The 21,900-nt window shown below is 35.6% G+C and overlaps 1 protein-coding gene across 2 annotated transcripts in view; it reads right to left on the reverse strand.

Moving 5' to 3' along the window:
• The window catches only part of Edil3 (EGF like repeats and discoidin domains 3), a 475,251-nt gene that overhangs the window by 88,517 nt on the left and 364,834 nt on the right, over window positions 1-21,900 (reverse strand). For both annotated transcript variants that reach the window (XM_059276638.1, XM_059276637.1), the window contains 3 exons: window positions 20,551-20,706; window positions 18,936-19,080; window positions 13,628-13,812 (listed from right to left, as the gene is read on the reverse strand). In XM_059276638.1, coding sequence (XP_059132621.1) covers window positions 13,628-13,812; window positions 18,936-19,080; window positions 20,551-20,706 — 486 coding nt within the window. The remainder of the gene's footprint in view (window positions 1-13,627; window positions 13,813-18,935; window positions 19,081-20,550; window positions 20,707-21,900) is intronic.

Genomic DNA, 21,900 nt, shown 5'->3' on the forward strand with positions numbered 1-21,900 from the left:
TGTAATTGATTTCAGTCTTCTCGTAGTCCAATGAAATGGGCATTAACATAGATGAGTAAAATGTTGGTAACAGACAAAACTTGAGTTCAAATTGCAAAGGTTATGAGATGTTTAAATAATATGAACCCACCATGCCTTAAAGAAAACAAACCTACACAAATCTTCGATAATTTTAAATGTCATCAAATAACACTTTCTACAAATCATAGACACAAGAGGCTCAGAATCATTAACTCAGACGTGTTCCTAGCAACTTCAATCCATTCTTGAGATGGAAAAAAAAAACTATACTGAATTCTTTCCTATATTGAAAGAAACTGACTATAGAATTTAACACTTAGATTGATATGTGGATGAAAAGGTCCCTAATGAAAAACAAAATCATTTGCCTCATCTTCTTCAGAAAATAATGGAGATTAACATGGAGGTCAATTTAAGAATATTTGCTCTGATGTTAAACTATCAGTGTTTCCAACACCCATTCATCTGGTATAGAGTCACGATGTAAAATGGTATCAGACAAGCAATCTACCAGAATTACTATTATCTATGCCTCATCCCATGTAAATGTCCAAGCTTTTTTCAATTAGATATCACAAGAGGAAGAAATCAAATAAGGTTGCTGGATTCAGCAAAATAAAATATCAGAGTCCTAATTCAATTTGAATTTTGTATAAATCAGAATGGAGTTTTTTATGACTATTTCTCAACAATATTTTGGACAAGATTATCCTAAAACTTACTCGTCACTTATTTGAAATTCAAATTCAACAAAGTTTCTGTATTTTTATCTGGTAACCTTAAGAGACAGAAGCTATCATGTTCGGCATCATTGAGCACTAAGTCATTCTGAAGTGAGCACTACATAGAAGCTGACATTTTCAAAGCAATGATCTCCTCTGAACCGTATACATGTAACCGACTTACTCCTGAACATAACCCTGTAACATGGGCACTACGTTTCCTATTTAGTGAATAAGAATGCTAAAATACTTTTTAAAAGATACAGTTGCTTGACTATGTTCATACAACCAGTAACTAGCAGAAAAGGCCTTTGAACTCAGCGGATTCTAAAGTAGAATTTAACACATTAGCCATTATATTATGCAGTTGCTTATCAAATATATTAGTTCATTTTAAAAGTATTCTTCAAGTTAAACACAAATTGGCTGTTTAAAACAATATTATTTAATAAATTTTCAATGTAAAATGTAACTACTTCATACTAGGCCTCCTTAGCTATAGGCAATATTCATGACGGTTGCTTAGACAATTTGTCATTGTGAATGTGCAGCCATATGTCTGTTATGTGTACATATATTAAAGGACTGATTGAAATGTTAAGTTATTTAGATTTCATCACATGCATGCCAGAGAAAACCAGAATTACAGTATATACACCCACTTTCTCATGGATTTTGATTCTAAATGTGTATCTATGATAGACTATATTTTCTCTAAAGTTAAGAATAATTAAAGTTTTGTTGTTTTCATTTAACAAATGTCAAGTCAACATAAGCCTGAACTTTTAATAGTCAAGCAATTTTTATTTAAAAATATATGTAAAGCAAATTAAAATAGTTGCCTAGGAATGATTCATCTTTTTTAAACTTCATCTTTCAAAAGAATTCCAAGAGTATTTGTCCCCAAGTGCACTTTCCTGTGTGTAGCACACACCCAAAGACATGAGCATCTCAGAGGATGGTGTTAAGAGCGTTAGTCTGCTAGTAGACTGAGGTGCAGACATCTTTTAACCACACTTGGAGAAAATGCCTTTGACACCCAGGATGTAAGATGATACAAGCAGCTGTTGGTGTGCTTTCCTTCACTGAGAGCTTGGAGTTGGCTTATTTTTAGAAATGTCTCCACTTCCCATTAGAGACTTGGAGGCAGCTGTAGAAGCATACGCATGTACACTTAGTGTTGCATTCTGAAGTACTTGCAGTCGCATTATCTTGCATTACAGCTCCTCCCATCGCATCAGACATATGTCTTACAGAACAGATGGGTCTCGTGGTACTCATGAAGGGACACCAAATCTGGTAGCCTTGGGGATTAAAACTCCAAGGTGCTTTTTATGCAAGAAAGGAAGGCTGAAGCCCCAGTAGGTGGTAGGAAGTTAAAAGAAGAAAAAACAAAAGTGACTCAAATTTTAACAAAAGTAATACTCATTGTTTACTGAGAAAGATTGATAAACCTCATCATTTGGGAAAGAAGGAAACCTAATTTATTTTATTCATTTACTAACAACACTTGTTTTGGCTACATATAAAAGCCGTTTAAGACAATTACAAACTTGAATACAATTACTACGAGATTCTAATTTGTATTACATTCTAAAAATATAGAACAAGATGTTAATCATAATTTGAGGCAAATATTTCTTTGTTTTTCTATTCATCATGATGAAACGCTTTCACGAGAACATTTATATAGTATAAAAAATAATCAAATAGATACAGGAACATGTTTTATTGAGTGAAATATAAACATGCATACTTGTGGTGATATATTGTGTGCTGTAGTTGGGTGCCAGATGTTACATGAATTGCGATATGGTCTTTTAATAATTAGCCAGAGCCTGATAGTATGGTAAATGCTGAAAGATCAGAGAAGCAGAGCAAGCCACAGCTTCCACCTCTTACCTCACCAACTCCTCAGCCTAAAAACTTCTAGTTAGTTCCTGTCTCTTCACGCCTTATATGCCTTTCTCTGCCAAGGCATCACTTCCTTCCTATTGCTGGTATTATTGGCATGTGTGCTTCCCAAATACTGGGATTAAAGGTGTGTACCACCACTCCCTGGCTCTGTTTCTTTTCTAGACTGAGTCAATCTCATGTAGTCCAGGGTGGCTTTGAACTCACAGATATCCAGACGGATCTCTGCCTCCCAAGTGCTAGGATTAAAAGTATGTGCCACCACCGCCTGGCATCTATGTTTAATCTAGTGGCTTGTTCTGTTCCCTGATATTCAGCCAAATTTCATTAGGGTACACAACATATCACCACATATACTTCTACTTCTTGTAAAAATTTCTGATTAAAAAAACAATTAGCAATAGATGAAAAAGCACATGGAAAAACATAAGTCTATTTTTCAACAAGCCTATGGCCAACATGTTAAGTATATAAAGTCTCTAAGAAATACATGATGCTTCTATAAGTTAGAGTTCTTGTTATAGAGTATGTGGAATATATTCCAAAAATGGGGACTGCTTAAGATTGGTGTTCTATTTTAATTTAAAATGTTGAATATTGAAATATAGGCTCTGCAGGAGTATTGCATGCACATGAGATATAGTGCCTCTTTTACTGTAAGACAAGTCCAGAAATTGTCACATTTAAAGGATAAACATCAACTTAAACACAATGTACCAACAATACCGTCATGTTTAAGGGACAGGAAAATAGTTGTAAAGTAAATTATTCAATTTCAACAAAAGACAAACCTTTTAACCACTGGAGTGAAAAATAGTTATGTATTATTTTAAACTTATCTAGCTAAGCTCTTTGGATCATAAGAATTTTTTCTCAACAAGCAAACTAGCCTGTATTACTTTTTTTGCTTAGAATGGTCAACGCATATGGCCCATTTAAATTATAATGGCTACAGCTAGTCCTAACTGATGGGCTAATTCTAGGGCATGAAGGTGAGATGAAATCAATACATTGAATCCATTTTGGAAAATTAAATATGAATATAGACAAAAAGTTCATAGAAATAATTTTGTATATTGTTTGTCTACAATAGAAAAGGAAGAAAATTGTGAATGAAAAAGTGAATTTGTGAATATATATATTTTTATTATTAAAAAAAGTGTCGAAAATTTTGCAAATATTAGATTCCATTCAATATAATATATAAATGGAATTGCAAAAATCATACTAAATAGAAGAAAAAAGTTGGAATTTGGAAACAGTTTTCTTATTTTCAGTATTAATTTGTGTAATCTTTCTAAGTTGTTTTTCATACTGAGACATATTATTTCATAAAATGATGTATATCCATACTATATTAAGAATAAGGTAATATATACATGTGTGTGTTTATATATATATAAAGCATCTGTCCATGTGTGTTTGGCTGAACTAAGCTTTAGAAGACAGCAGCTGGGACAGTGAGCTGCACATGCTCTACAAAACAAACCAGTCAGAAACGATGTGAAAGCTGCTTCAGTGGCCTGTGTTTTCCAAACAGCAGTATTTCCTATAATTAAATGCATTTTATCTTGATATTAACTAGCGACTAAATAATTGACAAATAAAACAAGCATATTTTCATGCAGGCATACATACATATAAATAAAAGAAAGAAGTATAATGGAGTTACCTACACATTATAGCATCATTGACTTAAAATAAAACTTACTAAGTTCTCTAGGATAAACTAAGCCAACCAAACCAAATGAATTTAAGCACGGCCAAGTTTGCTGGACAAAGAACACACATCTAAAATGTGATGTATATGTATTCTTCTCACATATCACTGAGTTGTGAGAATATTATTATTCCCACTTCTCCCTATGTTCTATTTTAAAACAAAACTGTACTGTCCAAATATTCAGTGCCCAATGGTTACTAATTCTATCATAGTACATGTAATTTTAATCATGAAGAACAACCAATTAATTGAAGAAGCTAGATCGATGGATATTCAAAGAGCTGTCAATCACAATACGTGGCTGGGGCTCAGCTGGTCAGAACTGGCCAAGGGTATTACCTCCTGAGGAAAGCTGTCACCCCACTCACTAGACGATTTAACAAACACTGTGGTAAGTGTGACTGCCTGCACTGTCCAGTATGTGCTGTGTCCCCTTTGCATGGGAAACCAGCTGTCCAGTCTTAGCAAGCTTCACGGACTCGCAACCGCATTACCAAAGAGAATCTGCTGGCTCACTGAAAGGGGGGCTGCACAGACAACGACCACCAATTAAAATTGAAAACAGTTTTCCTCGTGCATGTTTACAAATGCTCACCAAATTTCAGACAGTATTCCAAGGTCCAGATTTACTCACTGGCTTGCTTTTCAACTCATTGCTTTGAAGGAGAAAAGTTATTTTATCAATAGGTCTGATAACAGAAACATAGCTGATGTCACAAATTAAAGTACACACACACACACACACACACACACACACACACACACACACACGTAAGTCATTTAATGCCCAAGATCTTCAAATCATGAATGGGTCTGCTGAACACACATCTAATGGTTTCAGTCCTTCTATTCAGCTTTTCAATGGTTCTATCTAAACACTGCTTATTAATAGAAACCTCCAAATCCCTCTGTGTGTGGGTTTTTTTTTTCATTTTGAACTTTGAATCCAAAATCATGCAATGTTTGTGTATAAATACTCTCTTCAGCTGTGCTTTGTTTATTTCTATTATTTTTCTTCTTGGGTAGCATGGAATTAATTTGATAGAATTGTGTTAAAAACATTTTAAAGATGGTTTATAGTAAAGCAAGGTCATTTTTTGATTCCTTGAATTTACTTTAAGGTATATACGTGTTATAAATCACACTAGATGTTTCACATCTATGTTCATAATAACAGATTTTTGTTCTTTTAGGTCTTCTTTATGGGTGTTTTCCTCATATGTGAGAGTTTTCAACTATGAACTGAATAGTGGCAGTATGCATTGAAAATCAGAATGCTTCCTCATACTGAGAAATCATACATGGAAACCCAGTGGTCACAAGAGCCTTAAAAACCCCTTCTTCATCTTCTGTAAACCAATAGTCCAGAGACTCTGACAAGCCAATCACAATTCTATGGCCATAGCATTCTTTTACAATCAGAAATGAACTAAATTAAATAAGACTTATTTAATTAGGAAGCTTAAACTCAATTTCTTTCTTACACATTTCTACCAAATTAATATTAAAATGAAGGTCTGTGGGGTAAGATGTTGTCTGACAAAGGTCAACATTAAAATTGCAGCCTGACCATTCTTTCAGTTTTACTACTTTGGTTGAAATATTGTGCAGATTACCTTAAATTAATGAATTTCATATACAATAGACCATAAAAAGCCATTTCCTTTGACATAGCTTTTCTATTGCTGTTAATCATTTGTATTATATTGCCAATTATTGATTTTGGTAGATGTATTTCAATAATGAATTATGCATTTTCAATAATCTTCACTAATAAGGTATATACTTACATAAGATATATACTTATATAGTCTATTCACTATCAACAATCTCTGATACATTATTTTAAAATGAGTTTTTTTTTCAATCAATAGGAATCCACTCCAGTCTTTTCCTTCAAATTCTTGAATCATACCAAAATGAATCATATTTTATAATTTACCAGATTATGTTATGAGTACTTTCATTTCTGATTGATTAAATATTCTCTGTTCATGTCGAATCAGTTGAACAACTAAGATAATAAATGTTAGAGAAATTGTCTCAGTTGTTGAAAGTTATTGATAAAGCACTTCAAACACATGACTGTTCAAAAAGTGGAGTTTCAGTGTTGAAGATCAGAAAATGACATAACTTCTATTTTAAGTTGTTAATGCTTTTTACTATTTTAAGGTATAAAGTTAAAATATCTGTTAAATAAATAAAATATTTTATTTACTTTTATACTCATTTTTAAATTTATGTATTTTACAGAGGTCAATCTATGCCATTTGCTGACATCCCTTACAATTTTCTACCTATCTAAAAGTATATTGTCTTGCATTTCAATGTTTTTCTTGAAATTTTACTTTGGAGAAAGAAATACACACATGAATCCTAGTTTATTTCTCTGTTGCTGTGATAAAATATTTTGACTAAAAGCAACTTGGAGAAGAAAGGATTTATTTGGCACATACTTTCATAGTCCATGATGAGGAAAGTCAGGGTGGGAACCTGGAGGTAGGACCCGACGCAGAAGCTATGGAACAGTGCTGCTCACTGGCTTGTTCTCCAATGGTTGCTCAGTCTGCTTTTTTGTTTTTTTTATGTATACAACTCAGGACCATCTGTCCTGGGAGGCACTACCCACAATGACCTTGTCCCTCTCACACCAATCTTTCATTGAGAAAATGCCTCCCAGTCTTTCCTACAGTCTAATCTGATGCAGTCATTTTCTTATTTGCGGTTCTATGTTACTGGATGATTCTGTGTTGTGTCAAGTTGACAAATGACTTAACCAGCACACACGTCGTCATGTTTTATTATAATTGGCGGTGTCAAAAGATGATATCTTGATATTATGCAAACTACCAGAAGAGAAATAAGGGATTATTAGACACTAATTAATTTCTCTTATTTCAGCTGAGAATCCATCATGCCTTTTGACTACTTTACTGAAAAGTAACCATACAATCTTATAGTGTGATATTTAAAATACAAAATTTCAATTTTTTTGTGATTTAACAAAAGTGATTGAAATACACTTTCTATTACTTCTTATTTTAATTTAAAAATATTTTAGATTTTGAAATAATAATATAATTGCATCATTTCCCCCTTCCCTTCCTGTTACTTGCATGTATGTTTTTAGGGCTGACCAGTTGGTATTGGATAACCAGTTGGTGTGCTCTTACCCAAGGAAGACTATTTCTCCCACTCTCAGCATTACTTTGCCTATAGTTCTTTGAGTGGGGTGGAGGACTCATGATTTTTCCCCTGTCCACTTCCACTTTGGCATGTCTATTGATCTTGTCCTTGTTCAGCTCCTGTTTGTGAGGCTTTATGGATGTAGATTCTGACATTACCAGGAGGCACAGTATCACATCAAATTTCCTGATCCTCTGGCTCTTAGACTCTCTGCCCCCTCTACCTCACTGAACTCTGTGCCTTGATGCAGGAGCTGTTTTCATCGGGTAACTCAGACTCAAAAGAGCAGAATTGCATGGTCTTTTTTTTTTTCTGTCTGAGGCATCTAGCTTCCCATCTTCTGATGTGAGTATATATCCCGGAATAACTTCAGAAACCAGGGAAGTAAATGGACCATTACCAGGGTGGAGGTTGATGGTAATACAGACGGGAACAGTGGGGTACACATGACCTGATATGAGGAAAGGGGGAAATGGGGAGGTTCTAGTTATAGAGGAGGAAGGGAAATACAGAAAAAAAGAGAGTAGAATAACAATAAGACTGTCTTAAAAAGTCATGAGAATTCTTACAGTTAGTGATTTACCTAAGAACACTGTAATATATGTAAGTATGTATATAATATACATAAATAGTTTAAATGAAGTTTTATCATCTCAGCTGACAATGCTCCCTCTGAAAAGCAAAGACTGCTTTCCCCAAAGCTAACACCAGACAAGAAGCTGTCTTTGAGCTGTTGGTTAGAGACGTCCAAGAGACTCCCCGCTAGAGTTAGAAGTTAAGTTCTTACTGCTTAAGACTCTATGCACTCAGATACAGTACCCAGAGGCCCCTGAGTGGCAACTGTCCTGAATGCCTCCCTCCTGCAGAGTAGCTTTCATAGACTCAAAGGCTACTGAAGCTTCCAAAGGAGAGAAATGACCAAGAGACATACCCGACTATGATGCCTAAGAGCCACAACAGTGACCAGCAGGGCATGATAACAGCAAGGGTGCAGTAAAGGTACATATATCAGTAAAGGGACATATAACTTACAGTAACCAAAAGCTCTATATTTGGATTGGTCTTAAGATAAGGAAATCATGTCTGGTTATGTACTTCACTAAAGCAGCATAATCTCTAAATACATTCTAAACATGTTTCCTAATACACAAAGATAAGTGTGGTCCTCACCCCCGTTGAGGAAATTTCTCTGCCACAGATGGAGATCATCACAGAAAACTACAACTAATCAAATGTGAAGCTGTAGAGCCCAGCCCCAGTAGATACTTATCTCTTTTATAGGGTAAAATTTTTGATAACCCAACTATGTGTGAGGAATATTCATAAATCTGGCATCATTACTGTAGGATCTTTCATTTACTGAAACAATGAGAGTTTTAGGAAGCAGAAAATATACTTTAATTTTGGCAGACATTCTAGAAACCATCTTGATGGGACTTTTGGTATAAAGATTTGATTATTTTATCAAGTTTCAGGGAACACATCACAGCCTGATAGAAGGCCATTCTTTAGGAAGTCTGAGAAATGCCTCCTTTAAGGTTGCCTATGAACCTACATACACTTTTGCCATGTTTAGGTAGACCCTTAATAAGGATTCATGATTAGCAGTAATTCAAGAAATCTTATCAGTCATGATTTTCACACTTGAAACACTAACAGGATCTGCCTGAAAGTTCCAGATACTTCCATATCACAGAAGACATAGGAAAGAACATTAGGGCACTAATAAGCATTACATGTGGAAGTTATATTGAAAACATAGGAATTCTTAAAGAAAGACATTAAAAATGTCTTCTCATATGTCATAATTAAATGGAAGAGTATTTGGTAGGATTAACTTCCAATAAATTTCATTTACAAATATTGTTAGATTAAGTTATAACAAAGATTAAGCCTGAATAAGACTCTTCTATGTATTGCTGAAAGGAACTTTTTAAAAATTAAGAAAAAATTAGCAATGAATAAAGGTAATTCAGATGACAGAAGGGCTTCCTTTCTCAAGATGTATTGCTCATGATTGATGAATTATATCTTAAAACACAACAAAATGATGATTTCAGAAACCTTGTTTAAGGATAAAAACTGGTCTATATGTCAACAGCTCAAAAATCACCATATACATTGTTTTGTACGAAACATTAATTATACTTTCAACTATACACTACCCAGCACCCATGCTAACAGTGTGCCATGGATAGATTACATTCTTTTAAGTAGAAAACATGGGAAAATAGTCACATTCTGAAAGTTCTTCCTTGCACAATGTCAGAAAAATATATAAATAAAAGAAGTCGTCAGTTTGTCTTTCATTGGAGAGTCTGGATAGGTTTTGACACGACAAAAATTAGATGTCCATTTGAAGAACTAGTCTCAGAATTGACAGAAAATATGTCATCAAGAGAATGAATCAATACCAGTGTTCAAGAGCCTTTAAGAAGACAAGTTAAGCGAAGTGATGGATGGAGGTTATCTATGAGAACTACATCTCTATTCATGTAAACTGTATTTGTTTAATTTTCATCTTCTAAAGGAATTTTCCTTTAGCCATTCCTTTATGTGCATATTTCTAGAATAATCCCATCTGCTTGAGTTGCTATTTGTCTGTACAATATTTTTCATGACTCTACAAGACATTATGAATCATGAATAAGTTTACTTATATTCAGATAATCTTGGGGGAGACTTAGATACTTAAAATTTTTAAATATTTTATAGCCAAATGTCAAAGTTAGTTTATATTTATTATTGTTAATATTAATCAAGACAATGGACATTGTCCATGGTTTACTCATACGAGAAGTTTGAAAGGATGTCTATTGTTACTACTGTTTTAAAAGCTTGATGTTTGATGAAAAAATTTCATATATATGCATACATACATAGATATTTAAAATCATATAATCATTTTAAGGGTTGCAGTCATTACTCAATGGCAAAATGCTTGCCTAATATGTTTGGGTTAATTTGATACCTAATACAAAAAAAAGATTTGAGAATATATAATAATTGCCTTTTTATACTGAAGTTCAAATATATACTGCATAGAGCAAAATGCATTTTTTGAAATAATTTTTACATGCAAGTCATTATGAAGTATCTCCTACATGTCAGTATTAATTATTATATTTGGTTAGGCACTGGAGTACAAGCTAAGAAAGTAAACAGACAGCCTTTCCAATATACCAGACATTCTGAAGCTAACAATCAGGCATGATACGACAATTTCAAAATTGTTTTATAGTGCTACAGCTAGGGTGTTACTGAAAGCATGGTAGAACAGCAGTCCTCTTTTCTATGGTTTCAGTTCCTCATGTTCCAGTTGCTGATGACCAACCCAATTCAAAAGCATTAAGTAGAAATTCCAGAAATAAATATTTCACAACTCTTAAAGAGCAATCCTTTCTGAGTGGTGCCATGGGATGTTGAGCTGCCATACTCTGTTCAGCCCAACACATGAATCATCTCCTTGTTCAGTGGATCTATGCTGTGTGTGCTGCCTGCCCATTAGTCATTAAATAGCCATGTTGATTAGATAGCCTATCCCTATGTTGAAATGATTTTGTTCAAGTAAGATTTATTTTACTTCTAAATTGCACACAAACGTAAGAGTAATGATGAAAAGGAGGCATCAAATCACAAAACAAAGATGAATTAGATTTAGTTCTTTCACAAATTGACGGTACTGCAAAGCATACTGGAAGAAAACTCTATACATGATTAAGTGTGATCTATGGTTTCCGCCCTACATGGGGGTCTTGGAAGGTATTGAGGCCTGATAATGTGAGACAGGTAAACATAGGAGAGATCCTAGATCAGATGCAGTAGGGCAATGCTAACGGCCAAGCCTCTGCACAGAAAGCAACATCCAAAGCTATGCTGAAGGATCTAGTGTCAGAGGCTGGTGATTTCTTGTTCTCCTTTTCTCTAGGAAGAGTAAATTTATAACAGAACAGCGAGAGAGAGACAGAGGGTGTTGCATCTGAGGAAATTAAAAGGAGTGTGGTAAAAGATGAACGAGGACAATCAGGGAAAGACTTTTAGGTTGTATTAGGAATTTATATTTCATTCTCAGAGAAAGCAACCAAAATTTTTCAACAAGAGCAAAAGAGAACTGTATTTTCATTTTAGCATACACTCATGAACATACCTCCCACTCATGCTCACAAGTTATGATTAAAAAAACAGAATTTTTTAAAAAGCGTAGGACTAAAAACTGGGAAGGTGGTTAATGAGCCTCAGGATGAACCCAAGAAATAGGGGTGGCAGTTCAGATCAGGAAGTGACGGGAGGGTTGTAAGAATGGTAATAATTTCAAGATACCCTGGTCTCCTCTGAGTAGCTGAAATCACTGATATTGGTAAATCAGTTAATCGGAGCCCATGGAGTTGGTAAGAGAGACATTAGGGAGAGGGTAACCGGGTGATGAAGGGGGGGTTAGGAGACAACACTTAGCAACATCGGGAAAGAGGACAACGAAGTTTGGTGTCATGTCAGTCAATTTAAAGATGAATTCTAAGAATCAAGTGCCGTCTTCAGAGCCTGAAGAAGGCTAGGGCTTGAGCACGTAATGCTTCAGAGGTGCATGACACATAATCACTTGTTACATAAATGATTTAACACAGTGGGCAGTGCTACAGGCTAGAATAGAACAGCAGGCTGGATGACCAAGTAGTGTACAGGAAACCCACCCACACTTTAAAAAAAATTATAGGAAAAACTCATATACAGTCACCCATAACATTTATAAGCCAAGTAAAGAGTCAAGCAAGATTTAAGGTGATTATAAAAATGACTATTTCTGATTACGGAAATATAAAATTGTAAAACTGATTGACAAAATGGGAATAGGACCAGAAATTTCAGGTGACCTTAGTAATGACAAATGTAAGGGTTAACATTTGTTGTTTTAAGTGTTTCCAGGGTTTACAGGCATACCATGGTTTATCACAGGTTTTGAAACTCATTAATAAAATGTAAAATCAAAGTGGAGCTCATGCTTATGAAAGAAATTAATCTCATTATGAAATTGAGCCATCATATTTTTGTTGCCTCAGGAGACATGAACAAAGCTATGCATGCATAAAGGTATCCCACAAATAAAGGTATTTCAAGAAGACTATTTTAAAAGGATCAGATGTAGCCTTATTTTAACTGTAAGTGATCATCAGACTCAGTAGAATCTACATATCTTTTATAAATTAATTGTATGAGGAGAGTGTAATCAAATTATCCCATTGCTTTGCAACCACAGGGAAGGAGACACTGTCATGAGTCATGACACTATGAGACTCCCTGTCGGTCAGAGGCATGACTCCATTGTTTTTGGATTGATACTGATGTTAATTGCCAATATTAAATAAAATGCAAAGCATCAGAACAGATAAAAACCTAGCAAGCAGATTGTCTCAAATTTGATCAGGTGATACACAAATTTGACTAGGTTTGTATAGTGTGATCTGGTACAGTTTTCCCAGCCAACTTGTCCACAGGCTGCATCTATATATCAATACAGGCCAGAGATATGATTTTGTAAGTTATTTCTGTTTTCCCAGTTTGGAAAACTCAAATATGAAATCATATTTAAAGCAGCATAACATTGCTGTGGGATGGTCTGTATGTCAAGTGTGTTGCTGATTGGTCAGTAAATAAATCACTGATTGGCCATTGGCTAGGCAGGAAGTATAGGCGGGACAAGGAAAAGAATTCTGGGAAGTGGAAGGCTGAGGGGGAGACATTGCGAGCCGCCATCAGGACAAGGAAGATGTAAGGTACCAGTAAGCCATGAGCCATGTGGCAAAGTAAAGATTAATAGAAATGGGCTAAATATAAGAGTAAGAGCTAGACAATAACAGGCCTGAGCTAATGGCCAAGCAGTTTAAATAATGTAAGAGTCTGTGTGTTTATTTTATAAGTGGGCTCTGAGACTGGCGGGACTTGATGGTGGGAGCTGGAGAGAAATTCTCCAGCAACAATAACATAGTAATTCTGACATTCGGGTAGCCACTAGGAAATCTTTTAAGGCATAGAAGTGATGGACAGTGAAACCATCTCAGGCCATTACCTGTAACCACTGTGACTGGTCGTTGTGGCCAGATGTCCAAGCATTTACTTTGCCTTGTTTGTCCAGCCGGGCTTTCCGTGGTTCCCAGGTGAACATGTCCATGTTGAGTGTTCTGAAGACGCTGGAGGCTGTGATCTGGTAGTCTTGGATATGCCCTGATTTCATCCCCAGAGGTTCTGAACAGCCTGGTAGAAGGAGAAGAACTCCATGAAGAAAACAACTGATCATCCTGGAACTTTTTCTTGTTCATTTCAGAGTGGCAAGAGAAGACTGAACATAATACTATTCATTCCCCCAAAGAGAAGACATCTAAATTCAAAAAAGGGGCTATAATCAGAAATAAATCTGGAATAAAATAGAAAAACAAGATAGCCAATTCAAGCTATTTTGTCTGAATATATTTTGGAAAAATTGAAAACAAGACAGACAATTCAGAATACTTTTCTGTGATAGATGATTTTGCAAAATGAAAACACTGCTGAAATGCTCTCTCCTGTCTCATTACTGGGAGCCTCATGACTGTTCCCTAGTTTTCAACAATTTTATTGTGTCTTGGAGAATGGGGCTTTTTCTCATAAAGTATATTTGGTTTGCTTTTATTTGTTTTCATAATATCACCGATGGAATTTTCCCAGTACAAAGTCATTTTCAGAAATTGCTCCACAGTTATATTCTAAAGTGGCCAGTGTTTTGTTGTCTAAGAAATATGCACCACCCTTATATTTTAGAGACAGGGTCTCACACTGTAGCCAGGTTAGCCTGGTACTCTAGCAATCCTCACTCAACTTTTGGGTGCTGAAAGGACAAGAATGTACTGAAACACTTAATACCAATTTATATCATTGATTAATTTGGCATAAATATGGCTTCTTCTAGAAGGGAGGAAGATAATATTTACTTAGTATATACCATGTGTCAGGCATTGTAAAGCTGTGAAATTTAGAAAAATGAGTAATACTTCAAGAATATAAAAAAATCTCTAAAACTATTTCTATTATATCCATAAACTCCTATATTCATACTAAAAAACACTTAATACATGTTTTTTTTGAAGATTATCAAATTTACCACTGTATTTCCAATTTTGATATGTGATGAAACTTTGCTTTGGGCAGTTTTGAAAATGTAGTGTCCATGTGTGAGTGTGTTAAAAATTTACCAGGTTAGTATGGGAAACATGAGTCTATCATTAAATGTATTGTCCAGTGACTAAGTCTTTCTTATAAAAAGCAGTTATATTTTGGCCAAGGATCTGGCAAGATGAATTAGATTGTTAAAGAGCAAAGAAAAAAACAGTCAACTTATCCAGTTCAATATCTTCCTTCCATACTCTACTGGTCTTCCCTTAACTGGATACATGGTCTTAAAGCTATTATTTATTCAACTTCCATTTCACTGTTCAAATCTCCAAAATGAAGGTAACAATAGAAGCTACCTTGGGCAGGTGTCTTAGGAAATTAGTTGATAAAATACCAAGTATCTAGAAATATTGCTGGCAAAATCAACATTAAATACAAATTAACTCGTTTATTATTTTGATAAAACTCATTCCAATAGAAAGCAGGGTTAAGTCTCCAAGTATCAATATATCAGTGACTACCAAATAGCATCCTATAACTGGACACTGTTGCTCAATATGGACTATTTTATGTGTTGGTTCTTAAACAGAAAGCATAGTACTCTCCATTGATAGTAATTGACTTTATCTAATGGATGTCTGAACTAGTTAATCTGAACCATATCTTCCCTCCTGTAGCTCCTCTGTGTAGTCTGTAGCTCTGTCTTTACTTCCACAGCATGGAAACAATGGCATGGAAATTGTTTTCTTAGCCAGAATCTTATTGATGAGACTTACATCCTAAACCCAATGGTAAAGAAGCTCTAAAGCCAAAATGTGAATTCTGAGGGAAAAATACATTGTCCTAACAGAGATCCCAAGTTCTAGAAAGTTCTAATAGCCATATGGTATAATATTTGTCTTCAGACAATTACAAAGTAGTATGCAGTGTCTTCATGACAAAGTTCTGAATTCTTCTATTTGGAGCTGCCCTTGGCTTCTGCTGGAGACCAATCTTTCTAAAATTTTGTTTAGTTTGCAGAATACATGAAATAGAAAAGCAGAGTGACTTTTTATTTCTTTTCTTAGAAAATATCTGAAAAAACTGGATAGATAAGAAATGTCTTTGATAATTTCTCTTTAATCACAAAATTCATTTCATATCCATTCTGATGTCCAGTACATAGCTAAGGAAAAATGCTAAATGATTAGTAATTAGAAGAATGGGTGAATGAGTTTTAGTCTTCTAATTATGATCATGATCTATTTTCTTCCTAACGTCCTAAGTCATCTTTCATACAGTTTAAAAGATGTTCTTTTCAAGTGTCGGGGAAGAGATTAGCTGCTTCTAGGCAATGTTAAAGATCTATGACTGTTGAAACAATAAGGGAGACTTGGGCTTTACAGTATTGCACACAACTGAATTAAATATTATAAAATACAATATCAATGTTTATTTCCAAGAATCACAGCTAAATTGTTTAGCAATGGACTTTATGTCTCACGAATTTCCTGTCTCATTCATGTGATTTTGTGAATACAGATTACCTCTTCTACCAGTATGAATAGAATCTAAAAAAAAAAAAAAATTAACATAAGCATTGATTTAAAAATTTCTATGTTAAAACACTCCTGTCTTTAAAACAAGTCAGCTAGTAGTCAAGCTGAGGTCATCCTTATGGATTCCTGGGAACTTCCTTAGCACCAGGTTTCTCCCTATTCCTGATGTCTTCCTCTATCAAGGTATCTCTTTCATTGCTCTCACACTCTGTCCCTGTTTCAGCTCGACCATCCCGTTCCCTTATGTTCTCATCCCCTATCCCCTACCCTCTATTGCCCATCTTGCCCCTAGTTTACTCAGGAGATCTCATCTATTTCTCCTTCCTCGGGCGATCCATGCATCTTTCTTAGGGCCCCCTGAGCTGGCCTACACCGGTAATCAGATTGGTGAGTACGCTATCAGAGCCTTTATCCAGTAACTGATGGAAGCAGATGCAGAGATCCACAGCCAAGCACCAGGCTGAGCTCCAGGAGTCCAGTCTAAGATAGGGAAGAGGAATTCTAGAGCAAGGGGCATCAAGGTCATGATGGGGACATCTACAGAGACAACTGAACCCAGCTAGTGGGAACTCATAAACTTTAGACCAGTAGCTGTGGCCTGCTCAGACTGGAATAGGCCCCCTGCATAATTGAGAGAGTTGTGTAGTTTGGTCTGTTTGAGGGTCTGCTGGCAATGGAATCAGGATCTATCCCTGGTGCATGAGCTGGCTTTTTGGAGCCCAATACCTATGGCGGGACACCTTGCACAGCCTTGATGCAGGGGGAAGGACTTGGACCTGCCTCAACTGAATGTACCAGGCTTTGCTGACTCCCCATGGGAGGTCTCACATTTTTGGAGGAGGGGATGGAGGTGGGTTGAGGGGATGGTTTGGGGGGAGTGGGAGGAGGGATGAGAGTGGTATCTGTGGTTGGTATGTAAAATGAATACAAATTTTCTTAATAAAGAATAAAAATAAGAAAAACCAAAAATAATATAAAATAAAACCAGCCAGCAAGAGATACTGTGCTCTGCACCCAGGTTTAAAATCAATTTGTGGGGTTGGGAGTTAGAACACTACTTCCTTTTTAGAAAATAAGGTCTGTAAAGTGTCTGGTGTAACCTCTTGTCAAGCTTGCAAACAAAATATATTTACACCTTAAGGGTGGAACTGTGTCATGTATGAGAAGCTGATCCTCATGAATCAAAGGTTTGAGGAATTGGAAAAGGTGATGTTAAGCAACAACAACAACAACAACAACAACAACAACAAAAAACAACCACAGGGCTTACTGCAAACCTCATCATACTGTGGCTTCCTCGTGATTGCTTTATGACAAATGGCTTAGGGATGACACTGGCCTCTGGTGATAAAGTGACATGCAACACAAACCTCTGTAGCAATAATTCTGCTCACATTTACTAACAGTCAATAGTATGGTCCAAATAATTAAAATAAAATCTCCGTGAAGATATTTAATGGCAATGGAAACATTTCTCCATAAACAACACTGGTGTAGATTGTGCCCATGTGGTCCTTAAAGTAAGTTCACTCATACGGCAAATTTACTGTAATCTCTTTCAATGCAATAGGCTCATAAAAAATGATGTTTTTAAATACCATCTTCTATTTGCTTACAATTATTTCCTCAGTTTTCTCCTCTAGGAAAGGATTCTTTCTAGTAAGGGGCAGGTAGGGAGAAATGTGGGTTCATGGACACAGAGGAGTTACAGGAGGGTGGGAGAGAGAGTAATAAGCATGAATTAAATATATGTATGAAATTTTCAGAGAACTAACTTAATTTTTCATAACAGCAGTGTTCTTTCAAATTTGGTAAGAGGTTTTCCGTGCTTGGGGGATTATGCTAAAACATGACACAAGTGAACTTTCCAGTTTATTCACAGTGTTTGAACAAAAGAAAATCTTTTGTCGCCATGGCAAAGACAGGTAAGTTTGTATGCATGAAAAACAGTAACTGTCCTCTAAAACATAATTGAGTGGAATAAGCAGAAGGGATTTTCTATTTAGTTCAGAATATAGTTACAAAAGTAAAATGGGATCCAGACATAAAGTTTTTGTGTTTGTAGCTTGTTGTGATGATCCTGCAGGAGAATTATTTAACTGTATGTTCTTTGATGGATTACCCTTGAGCTAGATAACCATGACTTATATAATAAGCAGGTTGCCAGCTGTGAATGCTCAAAGAATGAATTTATAGTAGTACTCTTTGTGTTGAAGTATTGTTCCCTGGGGAGGGATGATAAATTTACATGTTTCATAAAATATAAAAAGAAAGCACCAAGTTTAAAGATAAAACTTACTTTCTCTGGACCTTATAGTCTGAATTTGCACAATTTATGAGGTCAAGCAGATTGTATTTTTAAATTGATCTTTCATTACCAAATATAAATCACGTTTACAACCAAAATCAATGGGGTACATCTTTTGACAACAGCTTCCCATGAGAATTCCCTGTATTCTATTTGATTACATGGATATGGACTTGACTCTGTACTATTTCTTCAGGGTGCTTTACAACTTTATTTGACACATAAACAGCATGCGTTTTCTCATTGAACCATGCCCTACATATTTTGTAGAAGAAATAAACTTCCGTGAGTGCTGAGAACCTAGAGGTTAGTAACTAATCATGTGCAGAGATGCTTTCTGTTCTCATTAAAGGCAGTTTCGTAATAGAAAACAGAAGTCTTACCTGAAAGCTCACAGCCAAGAAGCTCCATTCTTAATGTACAGTGCCTTCGACAAATTTGGGGATAGAGTCTGACATATTGAGCTTTGATTGGGGGTGTGAAAGAGTTAGCATAGGGGGTGTTGTTATCAACATTTCCACGGAACACCTGTGTAAAGACATACAGCATTTTAAAAGATGGCCATGGTGGCTCGTGCCTGTAATAACAGTATTAAGGTGACCGAGACAGAAAGATCACCATGAGTTCAAAGTCAGTCTAGGCTACAGAGTCAGACTATTACCCATATGTGTCTACATATATGTGTATAAATATATATGTTGTGTATATGTGTATGTGTGCCAGAATGTGTGTATGTACATATACATTTGCAATTGATTCTTTGGTTTTTTTCATATATGTGAAAATACTCACACTCAACACAATTCTAAGATTATAATAAAGTATTATTAAGGATTTAGAATGCACCTTGCCATCAACAGTCAACAAAAAGCCTCATATAAAATCTAAATTAAAACTGTAGTACACTGTGTACTGTGATATAATCATACTTCCCTGACTAGTTTTTAAATTTCTGTAGGGGTTTATTTAATTTTACGTGTATGAGTGTTTTGCTTGCATGTATGTACGTGCACAATGGGTGTGCCTTGTACCCACCAAGGTTAGACAAAGACATCAGATTCCTTGAAACTGTAGTTAACTCGATTGGTGTAAACCACAGTGTAGATGCTGGGAACCTAACTAGGGTTCTCTGCAAGAGCAATAAGTGGTCTTATCTGCTGAGCTATCTCTCCAGCCCTCTCCTCTACCACTTTAAAGACCAGGACCGCAGAGCCAGAGGAAGCCATTCTCCCTGTCACTGTCTCTGTCTCTGTGTATCTCTCTTTATATATATGTATGCATACATATAATTATAGATCATATATAATTATAGATCATCTGTCAATCATCTATATCATCTATCCATCTTTCCTGTTTGTTTATCATCTCTCTCTTAAAAGTTAGCACCCCAAACCCTTCAAGTTAATCTGAGTCTGTTCACTTGCAGATAAATAGACTTTTCTGATAAGCACCGTTCCTTCTGTGCTTCTTAACCAGACTTTCAAATGTTATTACAAAATGAATTAGTTTCAAAATCTGAGCACCAAAGGAAAAGGCGATATTAGATGCTGTCCTCATTTCATCTACAACATTCTCTTCTGCTCGGTAACAAACACATTTCCAATGCAAAATATGTACAGATGTACATCCATTCTGCCATTCAATGTTCTTGTTTTTAAAATAGTAAATTATTTGATTGAGGAGAAGGCGATCTGTGAAAGCAAGGAGAATGATTGGAAAGCCGGTGGTCCTTCAAGCAGCCTGCTTGTTATGCACAACTCCCCGCTAACTTTTGGACAAGTAATTGTCAGAGCACCAATTAAAATGTGAGAAACTCTTAAATGGCAGCAGTTTGAAAATCCTAAGTTAGGGAAGCCCTCTACCCAATTAAATCCAAAATGCTACAGAAGTGTAGTTTAACATAAGCCCCTAGCAGAAGGCTTGGGTGTCAGTTATATGGTCACATGTGGCCATCATGGAATTTGAGTTAAACTCCAGAGGAGGAGGAATTAGTCTTACCATGTCTTCATTGGTGCCTTTCACTTTGTACATGGTCCAGGTCTTCCCATCGTTACTGTAGGCGATTTTGTAGGATTTTATGTACTCTGGGCTGCCAATCCTTTTGGCTCCTTGGGTAATAACACCAGTAACTCTCATTTTTCTTTGCAAATTTATCTGAGGAGACAAAGATAGTCAATGAAAGTCTCTTTCATTACTATTGGGGTTGCAATACGGACAATATTGATGTTAGAAATAGAATATTTTACTTATCTGTCTGTTTGATTGATATGAAGTGCTAATCAATATTAAGTATTTTTCATGCAAATATAGCAAACAGGGATTTAAGTTTAAATTCAAAAAGTATCTTCTAATGATGTGATATATAAAAAAATCTATTTCATGTTCAATGTCCCCTTAAAATATAAGACAAGAAAATCTTTGTTAGCTATGCTATGTAGGTTTGCCTCCATGAACTCCATGATGAAAACATTCTTCTCATTAAATTAATCCTGTGTTATCACTGTGAAACTCTGATATCAATGAGATTGTTAGTGTGTCTCTCTCATGGAGGACTCCGGTTTCCGTTCAAAATGAAACATAGAGAGCCCACTGCAATAATGAGTGTTAGAAGGAGAAAAGCTAACGACAGAAATGATGCCAGAATCAGTCACAAGCATCTTTCATGTCTAGCTCTTTCTCCTTTCATCTCTGCTGTGGTGTGTAAAATGTCATGGGATGGGGGAGCTTTAGGGGTTCAACAAACAGTTGCTTTTCTCTTATTTAATCACATTGCAACTTTCTAAATGATACGGCCTCTCCACTGTAAATCGATGTTTGCAGCAGAAATCATAGACAGCTAAATTTTAAAAATACTATTCTGTCATTCAGATATAAAGCATGTTTTGACTCTTATTGTATAATAAAAATTAAATTTGTGATGGAAACATGCTTTATTCATATAGAATAAACACCAAGCTTTATTTCACTTGCTCTCAGTGCTTACATTATATTCATACATGTATACTTAGCAGGAAGTGACTGTCTTAGCTAATTTTATGTCAAGCATTATTCTGTCTACCAGTACAAATTGAGTGATTTAAATGTCTTTTACATTTATATTACTTACTAATTCAGCAACATTTTTTTCCAGAAAAAGTCATCATCAAAGCCTCAGATGCTTGTGAATAGGCTTTTTCATGGTCTGATGAGCCTTGAGATTAGCATTTAAATAATAGATGTTGTGAAAGAAGATGCCAGAGGCACTATATCCCATGTTCCGTAATGTCTCAATGTCTCCCTACTCTCTGTACATCATGAGATTAGGGCCAACTTCTGCAAGGCTCAGCCTTACTACTGTATCAAGAAAGC

This window comes from Peromyscus eremicus, chromosome 11 (genome assembly GCF_949786415.1).
Source record: "Peromyscus eremicus chromosome 11, PerEre_H2_v1, whole genome shotgun sequence".
Taxonomy (NCBI): Eukaryota; Metazoa; Chordata; class Mammalia; order Rodentia; family Cricetidae; genus Peromyscus; species Peromyscus eremicus.